A 13271-nucleotide genomic window follows, 5' to 3' on the forward strand; every position below is an offset into this window, starting at 1 on the left:
GTTTCCAGATTGAAAGTACAGTAATTTACAATTAGTTCGACCTTTAGCTAATTGGACAGACATGTAATGCGACTTATTTAGTTGGACATTTTTGTAAACATAGAGATCCAAATTATGAGAGTATAAAACACGCGGACCCCAAAAAAATATCTTATTTTCTTTCAAACCGTAAACCCGTGTGGTTGTACGGCATCGGCATCGTGGACGTAACAAAGGAGGACAAGTTAAGGGAAAGGCAAAGTCTCACTCGAACCGTGCAGGTTTCCAATTCCTTTGGAACCCCTTTGTATAGTCCTACGTCACTCCGGTTATGTCCCCGACATTACCCACCCGTCTTTTTGGAATTGGTTTTTTGAACGCCCTAATCAAACTTTCATAAAAATATCAACATGCATCTAAAACTATTTTTTGGATAATTATTTATTTATTTGGCCAGCATTTGTACGACGTCGCCCGCTGTGCAGTCGCTTCCCCAGACTTCAATTGGCAACATGCACGCAAAAAAATCTCATAGAAACTTCTTTCTATTCAGAGAATGTTTTCTTTGCACGAAACCAAGGATTATATAATCAGACTTGCAAAATGTGCATGAACTCATAGCCTCTTAGTTCATGCAATTTTTGTAATGCGAACTAAATTTCAAGTTCGTTTCTGTGAAAAAGTATTCTACGAAGAAATATTTTAGGATGAATAATTTCTTTCCGTGCGTGAAAAGAAACGAAACGAAAGCAATGAATACTGCGACATCGGGTGATATGTTTGTACATGATGTTCGTGAATTATGAACATCGTGTTTGTTTACAATGTTTATGTTTGTGTATCATTGTTCGCGTTTGGGATAGACATTCAACACTAGCGAAAATCATGTTTGAATTCAAACAAAGACATGTAATTTTCACATCGGGTGGACATGTGTAAGTGTTTGTCGGAAGACTGGTGAGTACGATCATACGATTTCCATACTTGAATTTTTAAAATATTTGAAGTTTCATTCATTTATGTTGACCTTACGGTGACGGGACGTTGTATATGTAGCACACTTAATGTATTTGATGGATGCGTCTATCACAACAACTTCAAAACGATGCAAATCAATGCCTATCAAAGCACAGTATCCTATTCGAATGGTAATATTTCGTATGAATAGTAGAGTGAACTTTCTCTTGAGTGAGGATGAGCGATGATTACGTTGAGCGGAATGCGCGGTCACCACAATATTCACAACTGCGAGCGCACATGCGCCAAGCCACGAATTTAAATTGACATTCTAAATTGATTACGACTCTTGAATGACAATGCAGTTCTCGTGGGTAATATGCGATCAAGTGTCGCTAATATAATCATAGATTGCTCGCGTAACTTTTGAAAAGGTCCTATGTAACAAATGTAAACAAATCGAGTTAATAGATGCACGCTATTAGTCTTCAATCATTGAATGCATTACAAAAACAATCGTTCACGTATCTATTTTCTTCATCTTTTTATCGCCGATACAAAAAATATCCAATGTACAGATTCGGATTTTAAGCACCCGACTGTTACTTCGGACGCCACTTTCCTCCGATGCCCGAAACGTCCGAAGTAACAAAGCAGTCGAAACAACACGAAGTAGTACTTCGGTCGTTTTGAGTTTTTGTTTCTTACAGTAGTTGTTATCGATTTCAGTTCAATTCAACGGGTGATAACAATAATAATCTGTCTTTAAAACGAAATGCTGATTTTTGGATTGTTGTTTAGTAGTTAGTTTCAAATTCTTATCGTGCAATGTAATATGTCCAATGTGCAAACGCGGGCCGTCAAAACGTCCAATGTAACATTTTTCGCTTCTTGGCTTCAACTTTAAACTCAAATCACGGAACAACAGCTACGATTGGTTTTGGAGAGCTATCATTGATCGCTAGTGGTGAGAGGAGCGATAAAGATCGATAACTTTTAAGACAATTCACGGAATAATGTTCGGGTCTTTAACTTCGTTTTTCTCGAGTTGACGAAAATGTTACATTGGACCTTTTCAAAAGTTACGCGAGATTTGTTGTTTCATCATTCAATGGAAAATTTCCGAACTACTGCACTGAGAGAAATAATTAGTAAATATAACGAATTTTTTGGTAAATACTACCAATCTATAGTCATTTTCGACCGTACTAATAAACACATATGTCAAGCAGAACCATGATTCGGAAGCCCAATATCGGCTACATTTTCTCGCCGAAAATGCACGTATCAGAATTATATCCTTATTATACCTCCGTATTGCCTTATGGGAACAATGAAAATGGTTAATACGCGCTTTTCTCACCAATTTTCAGATATGACTTACTAATGTTATCGAGTTAAATATACTAATCTCTGGTAGGGATGCGGGTTTGTTGACAATATGTACAAAAAAATTGTACATTCTACTAATTTTGCATTACCAAATGTATTTAGTAGTTTTCGACCGAGGATTTTTCTAAGGGTGGCTACTGTTTTCGTTATGTAAATGTTTATCTATCGTCGTCATCTGGCAGGTCGCACCAACCAGTGATGCTCCAGTTGTGTTACGCAGTTATTCGAGAATGAATTTCTCCTCCAGCTGAACTGTTTAGAGCTTGCTTTCAGTATAATTCGGGCAGTCAATCTGTGAACAAGTGCTAACTAGTATACCATATAAAGTCATCCAGCCGAGTAAAATGTTGTGGACTATAATTGGCATAGTGTCCGGCCTAGTGGGAGCAGCTTATCTGTTCTTAGCCTGGGAGTTTAATCACTGGAAGAAAACCGGTATCAAAGGACCCAAACCAAAGTTATTGTTCGGGAATGTTCCCAGCAGACTGACACAGAAACGACATCCTTTCTACGACTATCAGCGAATCTATAAGTGCGTATGATTGATAAGTGTGTGCCTGTTTTTTTTTTATTAAATTATTAAATTATGTAAATCCTTTTTTCGGGTTTCCTGCTTGTATGATTGTAGGAGTATTCATAAGTATACCTTCTGTCCAACTTCTATATCTATAAAAACTACTGAACCGATCGACATGGAAATTAGAATGTACGGGTTTTTGGGGCCGGGGAAGGTTTTTATAATAGCCTTGAAAATGAAACATAAATTTCTACATTACTCCAGTATTAATCAAGTCAAATAGGCAAATAATCCCATCTGTCCCCCAACGCTTCAAAATGTTAGTATGTATGGAAGCAAACATCTTTCTTTTTTCTTGTTTTATCTTTTTTGGGATTGCACCCAAAAAAAAGTCCAAACGACGACAACGGGGATCGAACCAAGGCCGACTTGGACGCAAGACCGTTTTACACAACCACGCTATCCACATGGCTAATGATGCTGTGCGGCAAATGCGTAAAAATATTGCACCTGATTCTAAAATGAAGGTGAAAAGTATTTTCTAAAAGTAAAAAAGGAGCGCATGAAGGAGAGCAATATCTATCTCATTGCATGTGGCAAGGTAAGCGGAAAGCTTATTTTTCTTTTTCGCGCTCGTTTATTTCCATAATTTAAATTTTCCATTCAAATATGAATTTACTTTTCCGTACATACCTAATATCGCTTCTCTGTTATCTCACAAACCGAAATATAACCATCAGCGAATTTAATTTTGATATTAAACAACTCAAAATGCTTAATACCGAAGCAGCTAAAATTACATCCACACGCGGAATCATGCAAGATTTTTGATTTTTGTTTCCCTTTTCCACTTTTGATCAATATTCATTACCATAGGGTGGCTTAAGTATTATAGAATAACATGTAGAAGGTATTCTCATTAACAGAAATCTGAAATTCAAAATGTAACCATACAAATCAACCACCTGTCCATATTACCCCAATTGTCCGTATTACCCGCGGTTCCCCTACAAATGCTTACCAGTATTTGAAAGTCATGACATTTTCTGAAATTTATGTTTCATTTCCATAGCAGCCACCCCTCAGAGAGGGGGGAGGGGTCTCAAACTATCACGAAAACCTTCCTTGGCCCCAAAAATGCCAATTTTCATCGGTTCAGTAGTTTCCGAGTCCATAAGAATCAGACAGACAGACAGACAGAAATCTATATATATAGACTAGCTGACCCGGCAAACTTCGTCCCACCCAAAATTTGTTTTTTGTTATAAATACCTTCAAACATTCACGTTTTCTTACTATGAGCAAGTTCATGGGTCCAATCCCAGAACTGTTTATTGATTGATCTTCTATTCGTCTCTGTTGAATTTACCCTTCACTATAAAATTCCTAGCATTGCTAACAAAACCCATCATTAAAATATCAGATTATTTTCAGAAACAATTCTCGTTCAAGATTTTTCTACCACTTGCAAATAACATGTTTCTTCGTTACATGGAATAAATGTTTGATACAGAAAATATGATAGAATAAAGACAGCCCTAAATCGGACAATTCCTTCCTCGAGTTCTGCTCTTACCAACACATCCGGCGATCCTTTTTTTTAGGTATAGATAGAAGATATAGGAGTGCGTTTCATCACATTAAAATCCATTTCCAATTCTCGAGTAATTCAGAAATTTGTATTTAATTTATATGGCATATATAGAACCTCCAAATGCCAAATTAGGTTTCATTTGCTTGATTAATTCTCGAGTAATGCATAAATTTGTGTTTCATTTGTATGGCATTTTGACGTAGGACTACGTCTTACATTAAGGGTGCCAAATCTGAAAACAGATCACGTGTTTATGAAATAAAGTTAACGTTAATAACTATTTTTGCTGCGAACGGATTTTAACGATTTGCAAACCATTCGAATCGGAAATTTTCTAAGATTTGTTTGATATGCTATACATTACAATCCCATAGTTTGTATATAGATTAAATTGATGAAAATTGGAAGCATTTATATTTCCCCATACATTTGTTCTGTCCATTTGTGTGCATTTCCGAACAGAGCTGTCAATAATGGGCAACTTATGCAGCCACTATAATATAAACAAAGAAGGGGGATAGCGAAAAGAGAATATTTGCAAAGTAAACTCCACCTTTGCATAGTAAGAAGCTATCGCTAGCGTATAAGTATTGCATCTCCTCTGAGGAAAATTCTCCGAATCATTCTGTGCCCGAAACAACAAAGGTCGCTTATTCTGCTCGTTTTGTGTTTTATGTTTCCCCTCGATCTATGAACGCTAGCGAATATTTCACTTGAAGTGCATCTGGCATTGCAATTGACGAATTTACGTTAGAATTACAACCAGGCGGCGCAGCGAGTAAAATGATGAAGAGTACAAATTATAGGTCGCTTCTAGCTATCAGCTATCATTTGGCTTTGTGTGTGTGTTGATTGTTTTCGTTGCGCGAAATTTAGAACTTGTTCATTTCCTGTACATGTGAATAACACACCTTCGATACTTTTAGTTGTCATTCGTACTTGCTCTCATGCGCATCAGCTCTATTCTGATGCAACAAGCCTCTAGCTTTGTTGACGGTTTTGACCGAGAGTCGAGAAATGATTTTTCATAAACGGTCATTCTCGCGATGTTTCATTTTTATCGCTGCAACTGTGTGCATCTGTTAGACGCGTGTTTGATGCTTGTTGAACGGAAGATGCCTCTCGTTAAATACTCAGTGCAATGCGTGCATGAAATTTCGACGTATTCGCAAATAATATTCGAAAGGATAAACCAACAAATTTTAAAGAAAAAAATATTGTGTAGTCCTATGTCCTAAGCGGTCGTGTCTCGGATACAACCCCTCGATTTTTTTTAAGAACATCAACTATTACAAAATTGGATCGATTTCTGATTTGGCTCAAGCAAACAAAAAGCAATAAGTAAATGGTTTAAATAGGTGAACGCCGTTAGCGCTGTAATTTTCCCGTACAAAAGGTTATATGCTTAATGACCCATGCCGTCAATAGCTAGCAACTTCACAGAATTTATTTAGGATGAGACTTGATTTAATTTTTTTCAAATTGGGTTTTCAGAAGGTTACGACGAAATCACGCAAACCAACTACCCTTTTCAAGACTATCAAGAAATTCTACTAAAGATTAAATTATTTGATATCGTTTCTATTTGAAACAATATCCGAAATGATTAACAGGTGAATCCAATAAACTATTCCTAGGTAGTACATATTTACGCTCAACGATTTCAAAAGATCATGCTTTATGTTTTACAAATGCTCTCAACACATAGGGGAGGTGCCGGTAAGACGGTGTGGGGGTAATATGGACAGGTGGATGATTTGTTTAATTATATTATGAATTTCAAATTTCGGTTAACACGTTGAGCCCCGCGTCAGTCCCTAAGGGCCGACGTTAAGCGAGCGTTGACATTTACAATATTAGAAAATTAAAATACATATGGTTCGTTTTCGGGTGTTTTACAAAATGTGACCAATTTCTAGTCAAATTTCTGTCTATTTTCTATTTATACAATAAGAATCTTTGAGAGCTGGGATCGACACTGACATTGTGCAAACGATCTTGATGCGGGCTAAATGGAAAGCCCAGTGCGAGTGAGATGGACTGTGAAAAATATGTTTATTCTATTCCTAAGGAATGCCCTGCGTCCATAAACGGAAATCAAATTGACAAAGGTGGGCAGTCTAAAAGCTGACGGGAAACAAAAGCAAAATAGTTGAGGGTCTGTCCGTTTATACTGCTGGAAAGCAGAATATCACTTATAAGTGAATTAATTCGTTTTTTCATCATTTAACGGACATTCGTGATGAGCTCAGACCTTGGTTGAATAGAATTATTCCTCTCACGATCGATAAACTTCTAGGCTTCGTATATATTTATATATATATTATATTACAAACCTGTCCATAGTCCCCCCACTATATGCCCATATTACCCGCATCGAAATAAATGTTCTTCTTTTGGGCCTTTTTTAATTTCAGTAAAAAAAACTTAGAAAAACACATTTTTGTAAAACATTTTTGCCGATTATTTAGAAAAACAGTATATTGAATTGTAAGAAATTACAAGTATTGGGAAACATGACTTTCGAAAGATACCATTGAAGTTCTTCTTAACATGTCCCCACTTCCCCTATGTATCGTTTTCTACTCTCAAGATTTGCATTTACTTTGAATTTCTGTGTTAATTTAATTCGATTCCATTCCATCCACAGCGACTATAAGGATGAGCCTGTAGTTGGATACTTCAGCGTGCGCACTCCACATCTCATGATCCGCGACCCCGAGTTGATCAAAGAGGTTCTCTCGAAAAGCTTTCGGAATTTTTCCGCCAATGATTTCTCCAACTTGGTAGACGAAAAGTCCGACCCACTGCTGGCACGCAACCCTTTCAGCTCGACCGGAGAAAAATGGAAAACACGGCGAGCGGAAATTACTCCGGCTTTTACGACCAATAGAGTTCAATGCATATATACAGACCAGAAAACCAGTAAAACAACTAAATTTGATCTGTTTGCAGATAAAAGCCTTGTCCGTTTTGATGGAAGATGTATGCGCTCGGATGACGAATCATGTTACTCAAAAAATTGCACAGAATGAGTGTACATTCGACACGAAAGAGGTAACTCAATTTATGCGAAATTCTTAGGTTATATTGATTTATTCTTAACATTCTACAGTTAATGACAAAGTACACCACGGATGTAGTTTCCAACTGCATTTTCGCAATTGACGCACAATCGTTCACCAAGGAGAAACCTGAAATACGGGAAATGGGACGACGCATCATGGATTTGAATGTCACCGCGCAAATTGTTTTCACACTGGTCACATTTATTCCTTCGATCACAAATTTTTACAAGTTCACTTTTGTCCCGCGGGATGTTCAGGAATTCTTCATCCACATCATGAGAGAAGCTATCCAACATCGCAAGAAGAACAACATTGTTCGTAATGATTTCCTCGATCATCTGCTATCGTTAGAAGAGAAGAAGCAAATCTCTGATATCGACATCGCAGGACACGGTGTGTCCTTCTTCGCCGATGGATTTGAAACATCAAGTTGGATGATGACCTATTGTCTGTACGACCTGGCATCGAATCCAGCCGTTCAACGTCAAGTTAGGGAAGAAATTCGTAGCGTACAAGCTAGCAAGAAAACCCTAGACTATGATACGGTAGGGGAGATGACCTATCTGGAACAAGTTTGCAACGAAACACTTCGATTACACACAATCATTCCGGTGCTTGCCAAACGATGCACTGAGGATGTCGAATTGACAGGATCAAAAGATAGGAAAATTCATATTACAGCCGGGACGACCGTCACTATCCCATATTTTGTCCAGTTCGATCCACTTTACTACGATGAGCCGGAAAAATTCAAACCCGAACGCTTTGCCCCGGAAACTGGTGGTGTGAAGCCGTACAGAGAGAAAGGAGTTTATTTCCCATTTGGAGATGGTCCAAGAATGTGTCTTGGAATGCGCTTTGCAATGGCACAGGCGAAGAGAGGAATCGTGGAGATTATCGATAAATTTGAGATCACAGTTAATCCGAAGACGAAGGAACCGCTGGTCTTTGAACCAAAACTTTTCATGCTCAATGTAGTCGGTGGTATTTGGTTGGATTTCAAACCAATTGTTAACAGTATGTGAACGGGGTAGTGATGATAACATGATGTATTTTGTTTATGCGAAACAAATCTATATAAATAAAAATGTAAGGCCAAATGTGTTGCTAAGCGCAAAACCCGAAGAAGGAATGGTCCGATTTGAGTCGTCTTTATTTTGTTGTATTTGTCTTTGCCCATAGATCAATATAGCGGATGGAAAAATCGGAAAGTTTCCTGAAAATTCAGAAGGAAGTTCGGAAAATTCGGTAAATTGAATATGTTCCCATATGTTCGAAAATTACATTATGATAACCGTTGTTAGTTAGTTGCGCTAACGGAATTGATTTTTATTTGAAGGTGGAAATAGGTTTTCATGCGGAATAACGCATTCTTATCTATATAAATAAAAAAGGAAGGCCAAACGGTTTGCTGATCGCAAAATCCGAAGAAGGAAAGGTCGCTTTTGCGCCGTCTTCATTTTGTTGTATTTGTTGTATTCTGGCCTGTTATGATGAGAAAAAGTTTAGAAATTTGTTCTAAAGAATTCATATCAAAACAATAATTTTGGGCGGGACGAAGTGTGCCGGATCAGCTAGTAATAAGTAAATAACTAATGAGTCCGACTCGATATGCTTTTACTAAGTCTTTACAGGGTGACAACCTTTGTTTTTCCAGGAGTAAGAGTAAGAGTAAGAGTAAGAGTAAGAGTAAGAGAGTAAGAGTAAGAGTAAGAGTAAGAGTAAGAGTAAGAGTAAGAGTAAGAGTAAGAGTAAGAGTAAGAGTAAGAGTAAGAGTAAGAGTAAGAGTAAGAGTAAGAGTAAGAGTAAGAGTAAGAGTAAGAGTAAGAGTAAGAGTAAGAGTAAGAGTAAGAGTAAGAGTAAGAGTAAGAGTAAGAGTAAGAGTAAGAGTAAGAGTAAGAGTAAGAGTAAGAGTAAGAGTAAGAGTAAGAGTAAGAGTAAGAGTAAGAGTAAGAGTAAGAGTAAGAGTAAGAGTAAGAGTAAGAGTAAGAGTAATTTTTTTTTTTTATAGAGGTGAGGAACGCTCTTCCAGCCTTATCTGGGAAGGGATAACCCAGACGTCGAGTGGGGATCGCACCCACAAAAACCAAGCCCTCTACTCGTAGCCTCATTCCCCCCGGGACCACATCTAGGCGACTACTTCAGGGGGCGGCTGTGCTCATGCACTTCACGAGTTTTCAACGCTAACTAGCGTTGATCCTTTCCTTTTTCTCTATACATCTCATTTACGTTTCCGTTGTACTCCGCCACGCACATCCGCAGCACAGGCTTCCTTTTACCCGTCGAGACGTGTACCGATTAGGAATTGCCCTCCAACATGACGCGCAACCCGTCACAGTCACCCTCGCGGGGTTTCTCACCTGTCGAGACGTGAACCGATTAGGAATTAGGATCTGAGTAAGAGTAAGAGTAAGAGTAAGAGTAAGAGTAAGAGTAAGAGTAAGAGTAAGAGTAAGAGTAAGAGTAAGAGTAAGAGTAAGAGTAAGAGTAAGACTAAGAGTAAGACTAAGAGTAAGAGTAAGAGTAAGAGTCGATATTTTCGGAAAAATATGGGAAAGTTAGATCTGATAAAATGTTCAACTACTCTTACTCTTAGTAAGACTCTTACTCTTAGTAAGAGTACTCTGAGTTTAAAAGAGCCACTGGAATTTTCATTGAAGATGCCGAAGCTAGTGGACCCGTTTATGAATGAACCGTCAGTAAAGAACATTTTATCAGATCTAACTTTCCCATATTTTTCCGAAAATATCGACGGAATAACATTGGAGCGTAGATGAATTGGAATTCCATGGATCGGGAATCGGTTACATATTACTAACATAGTTGTAAGGCAAACATTGTTGAAATATTTAACTCCCGGCCCTGTCAGGCTGACGCCATATGAGCCTTAATAAAAATATATTTTGGAAAAAAAATCCGTTCTAAGAGGAAAGTCTCCGTTAAAGGAAGCCAATTAAAGGGTGTGTCACATCAAATTGCATCACGGAACAAACGCTGTAGAAATTAAATTTTTAGGAATTATATCTTCAGCTTTCGCTTATAATCAGATAAGAGTGTATAGATCACGTTGACCATGCTTCACTGTCAATTTTTCGTAAATTTGGAAAAATGTCGTCGAACGAAAAAGAGCGTCGTGAATTAATCCTGTGCACTGATTTCGGGAATCCGGAGTTGTCACATCGGGACATCGGTAAGATGCTGGGAATCGTCCAATTCACGGTCAGCAGAGTACTAAAACGATACTTCGAAAACCTAACCATCGACCGGAAGGTGAAGAACGGCAAAAATGGATGCTCCGTCAGTGAAAAAGATCACAAGCGCGTAGTTAAGCAGTTTAGACGTGATCCGAGAAGTTCGGTCCGGGATGTCGCCAATAAGCTGAATTTGTCAAGTTCATTCGTCCAGCGGACCAAGCAGCGGGAGGGCCTGCGTACATACAAGGTTCAGAAGGCTCCTAACCGCGACGAAAGACAAAACATGGTGGGGAAGACGCGAGCCCGGAAGTTGTACACCGAAATGCTGACGAAGCCGCATTGTCTGGTAATGGACGACGAAACCTACGTCAAAGCGGACTTTCGTCAGCTGCTGGGCCTGTTGTTCTTCTCCGCAAAGGACAACTTCAGCGTTCCGGAGGAGATTCGCAAGCAGAAACTATCCAAGTTTGCCAAAAAGTACATGGTGTGGCAAGCGATCTGCTCTTGCGGAAAGCGGAGCGCCCCCTTCGTGATGACCGGCACGGTAAACGGGCAGGTTTACCTTAAGGAGTGCTTACAGAAGCGCTTACTACCACTATTGAAGCAGCACGAGGGCCCGACCATCTTCTGGCCGGATCTCGCTTCGTGCCACTATTCAAAGGACGTGTTGGAGTGGTACGAAGCCAACGGGGTCACCTTCGTGCCAAAGGAAATGAAACCGCCCAACGCGCCGGAGCTTCGCCCAATAGAGAAATATTGGGCGATTATGAAGCAGGCCCTCCAGAAGAACCCAAAAGTTGTCAAATCGGAGGCGGACTTCAAGAGAAAATGGATTTCTGTTCAAAAAAAACTACAACCTGACGTTGTACAGAACCTTATGGACGGGGTAAAGAGGAAGGTGCGAGCATACGGGCTTGGGCTCGAAGTATGAATAAAAAGAAAATGCCAAAAGTTGTTTAATAGTTTTTATTTTACTGTCTAAAATTTTCAAAAGGATCGGTCTACTGGGCGAATTTCTACAGCGTTTTTTCCGTGATGCAATTTGATGTGACACACCCTTTATTCATTATACCATCAACACAAAATCATGAGTTTATGAATGTTTTACAAACATAGCTAAACCCTTTGTACTAAATGCCGTTGTTATTGGTAAACTAATGATTTGATGTCGATGAGATAAATTTCCACAGATTCTACAATGATATTCATGAGTCTCTATCATGAGGATTTCGTGATTACGCTCGAGGAACGCTCATGAGGATTTCTTGATAACGCTCGGTGGATGTTTAAGCTACTTGTTTTGTACTTTATACTTCCCTTGGATCATGAAGGATTATGGAAAGGCTGACCAAATAGTTTAGGATTGAAAAGAGGACACGTGAACCAAAAACGAAAAAAAACATAATATTGGGTCTACAACATAATTCGTTCCGTTTTTTTTTTGCATGTTTTTGTATTTTGCACATTTACATATTTTAATAATAAAATGAATTAACACATCATTCAAATCTTTAGCCTACTTTTTACCATCTTTCTGTCAATTTACGGAATCCGTCGCGAAAGAAGCGTACATGAGGCCAAGAATGAATTCAGCCAATTCTTGATACTTGGCATGGTTCTGGACTACACCCATACTAGCGTTGGCAGAAAACATGTCATCTTTGGCATAAATGATGCTATTCAGTGTGCTGGAGGGTCAAATGCGTAAATAATGAGCTGTTTTAAAAGCTTAAAAATGGTTTGTATGTATGCGTGCAGACATCCCTTTCTGTTTTCTTTTCTCATTTCATTTGGGATTGTGCCAAAAAAAAAGTCCATGCGACGTCAATGGGGATCGAACCAAGGCCGGCTGGAATGCAAAGCTATTTTACACAACCACGCTATCCACATGGCTAATGATGCTTCAGCAGTTGTTCAGCAAATACGTGATAATATTGTACCTGATTATAAAATGAAGTTGGGAAGTATTTTCTAAGAGTAAAAAAGGAGCGCATGAAGGAGAACAATATCTATCTCGGTCTGGGCCGTGTATGTGGCAAAGTATGCGGAAAGCTTATTTGTCTTTTGTTCCGCTCGCTCGTTTTAATTCTATATTGCTGTACCATGTATATTATACAGGGTTTTCCATTCCGGGCTTCCGAAAGTATACAGCCCTGCGCTGACAATCGTTTGACATATCTGTCAATCAAAGCGTCATATCGTTAGTTGAATGTTTGCCATTTTACAATATGGGTCGTTTTAGCATCGCACAACGTGAAAAACGTGCAAATGTTTTTCGAGCATTACGGACGGATTTTGGTCGTCATGGACGGCCTACAGAGCACACAATCGCTAATGTAGTGCGTGAATTCGAACAAACTGGATCCGTAGCGGATATTGTGAAACCTGTGCATCATCGTAATGTGCGTTCGGCCGAAAATATTGCTGCTGTTGCTGCCAGTGTGGAGGATGACCCGAATGTTTCGATTCCACGGCGTGCTCAGCAATTGGGCTTGTCAAACACATCATTGTGGCGAATTTTGCATTTGGACTTGCACCTACATCCATATAAAGTCAAACTGGTATAAAAA

At 38.9% G+C, this 13271-nt stretch overlaps 1 protein-coding gene across 1 annotated transcript; it reads left to right on the plus strand.

The window, feature by feature from the left end:
* The first annotated feature begins 2533 nt into the window (after positions 1 to 2533).
* On the plus strand, positions 2534 to 8662 carry LOC129774657 (probable cytochrome P450 28d1). The gene is made up of 4 exons (XM_055778474.1): positions 2534 to 2860; positions 7090 to 7333; positions 7395 to 7496; positions 7555 to 8662. The coding sequence occupies exons 1-4, from the start codon at positions 2673 to 2675 to the stop codon at positions 8530 to 8532; spliced, it is 1512 nt and encodes a 503-aa protein (XP_055634449.1). The 5' UTR covers positions 2534 to 2672; the 3' UTR covers positions 8533 to 8662.
* Positions 8663 to 13271: the final 4609 nt, after the last annotated feature.

The sequence above is a fragment of the Toxorhynchites rutilus genome, chromosome 3, assembly GCF_029784135.1.
Source record: "Toxorhynchites rutilus septentrionalis strain SRP chromosome 3, ASM2978413v1, whole genome shotgun sequence".
NCBI lineage: Eukaryota > Metazoa > Arthropoda > Insecta > Diptera > Culicidae > Toxorhynchites > Toxorhynchites rutilus.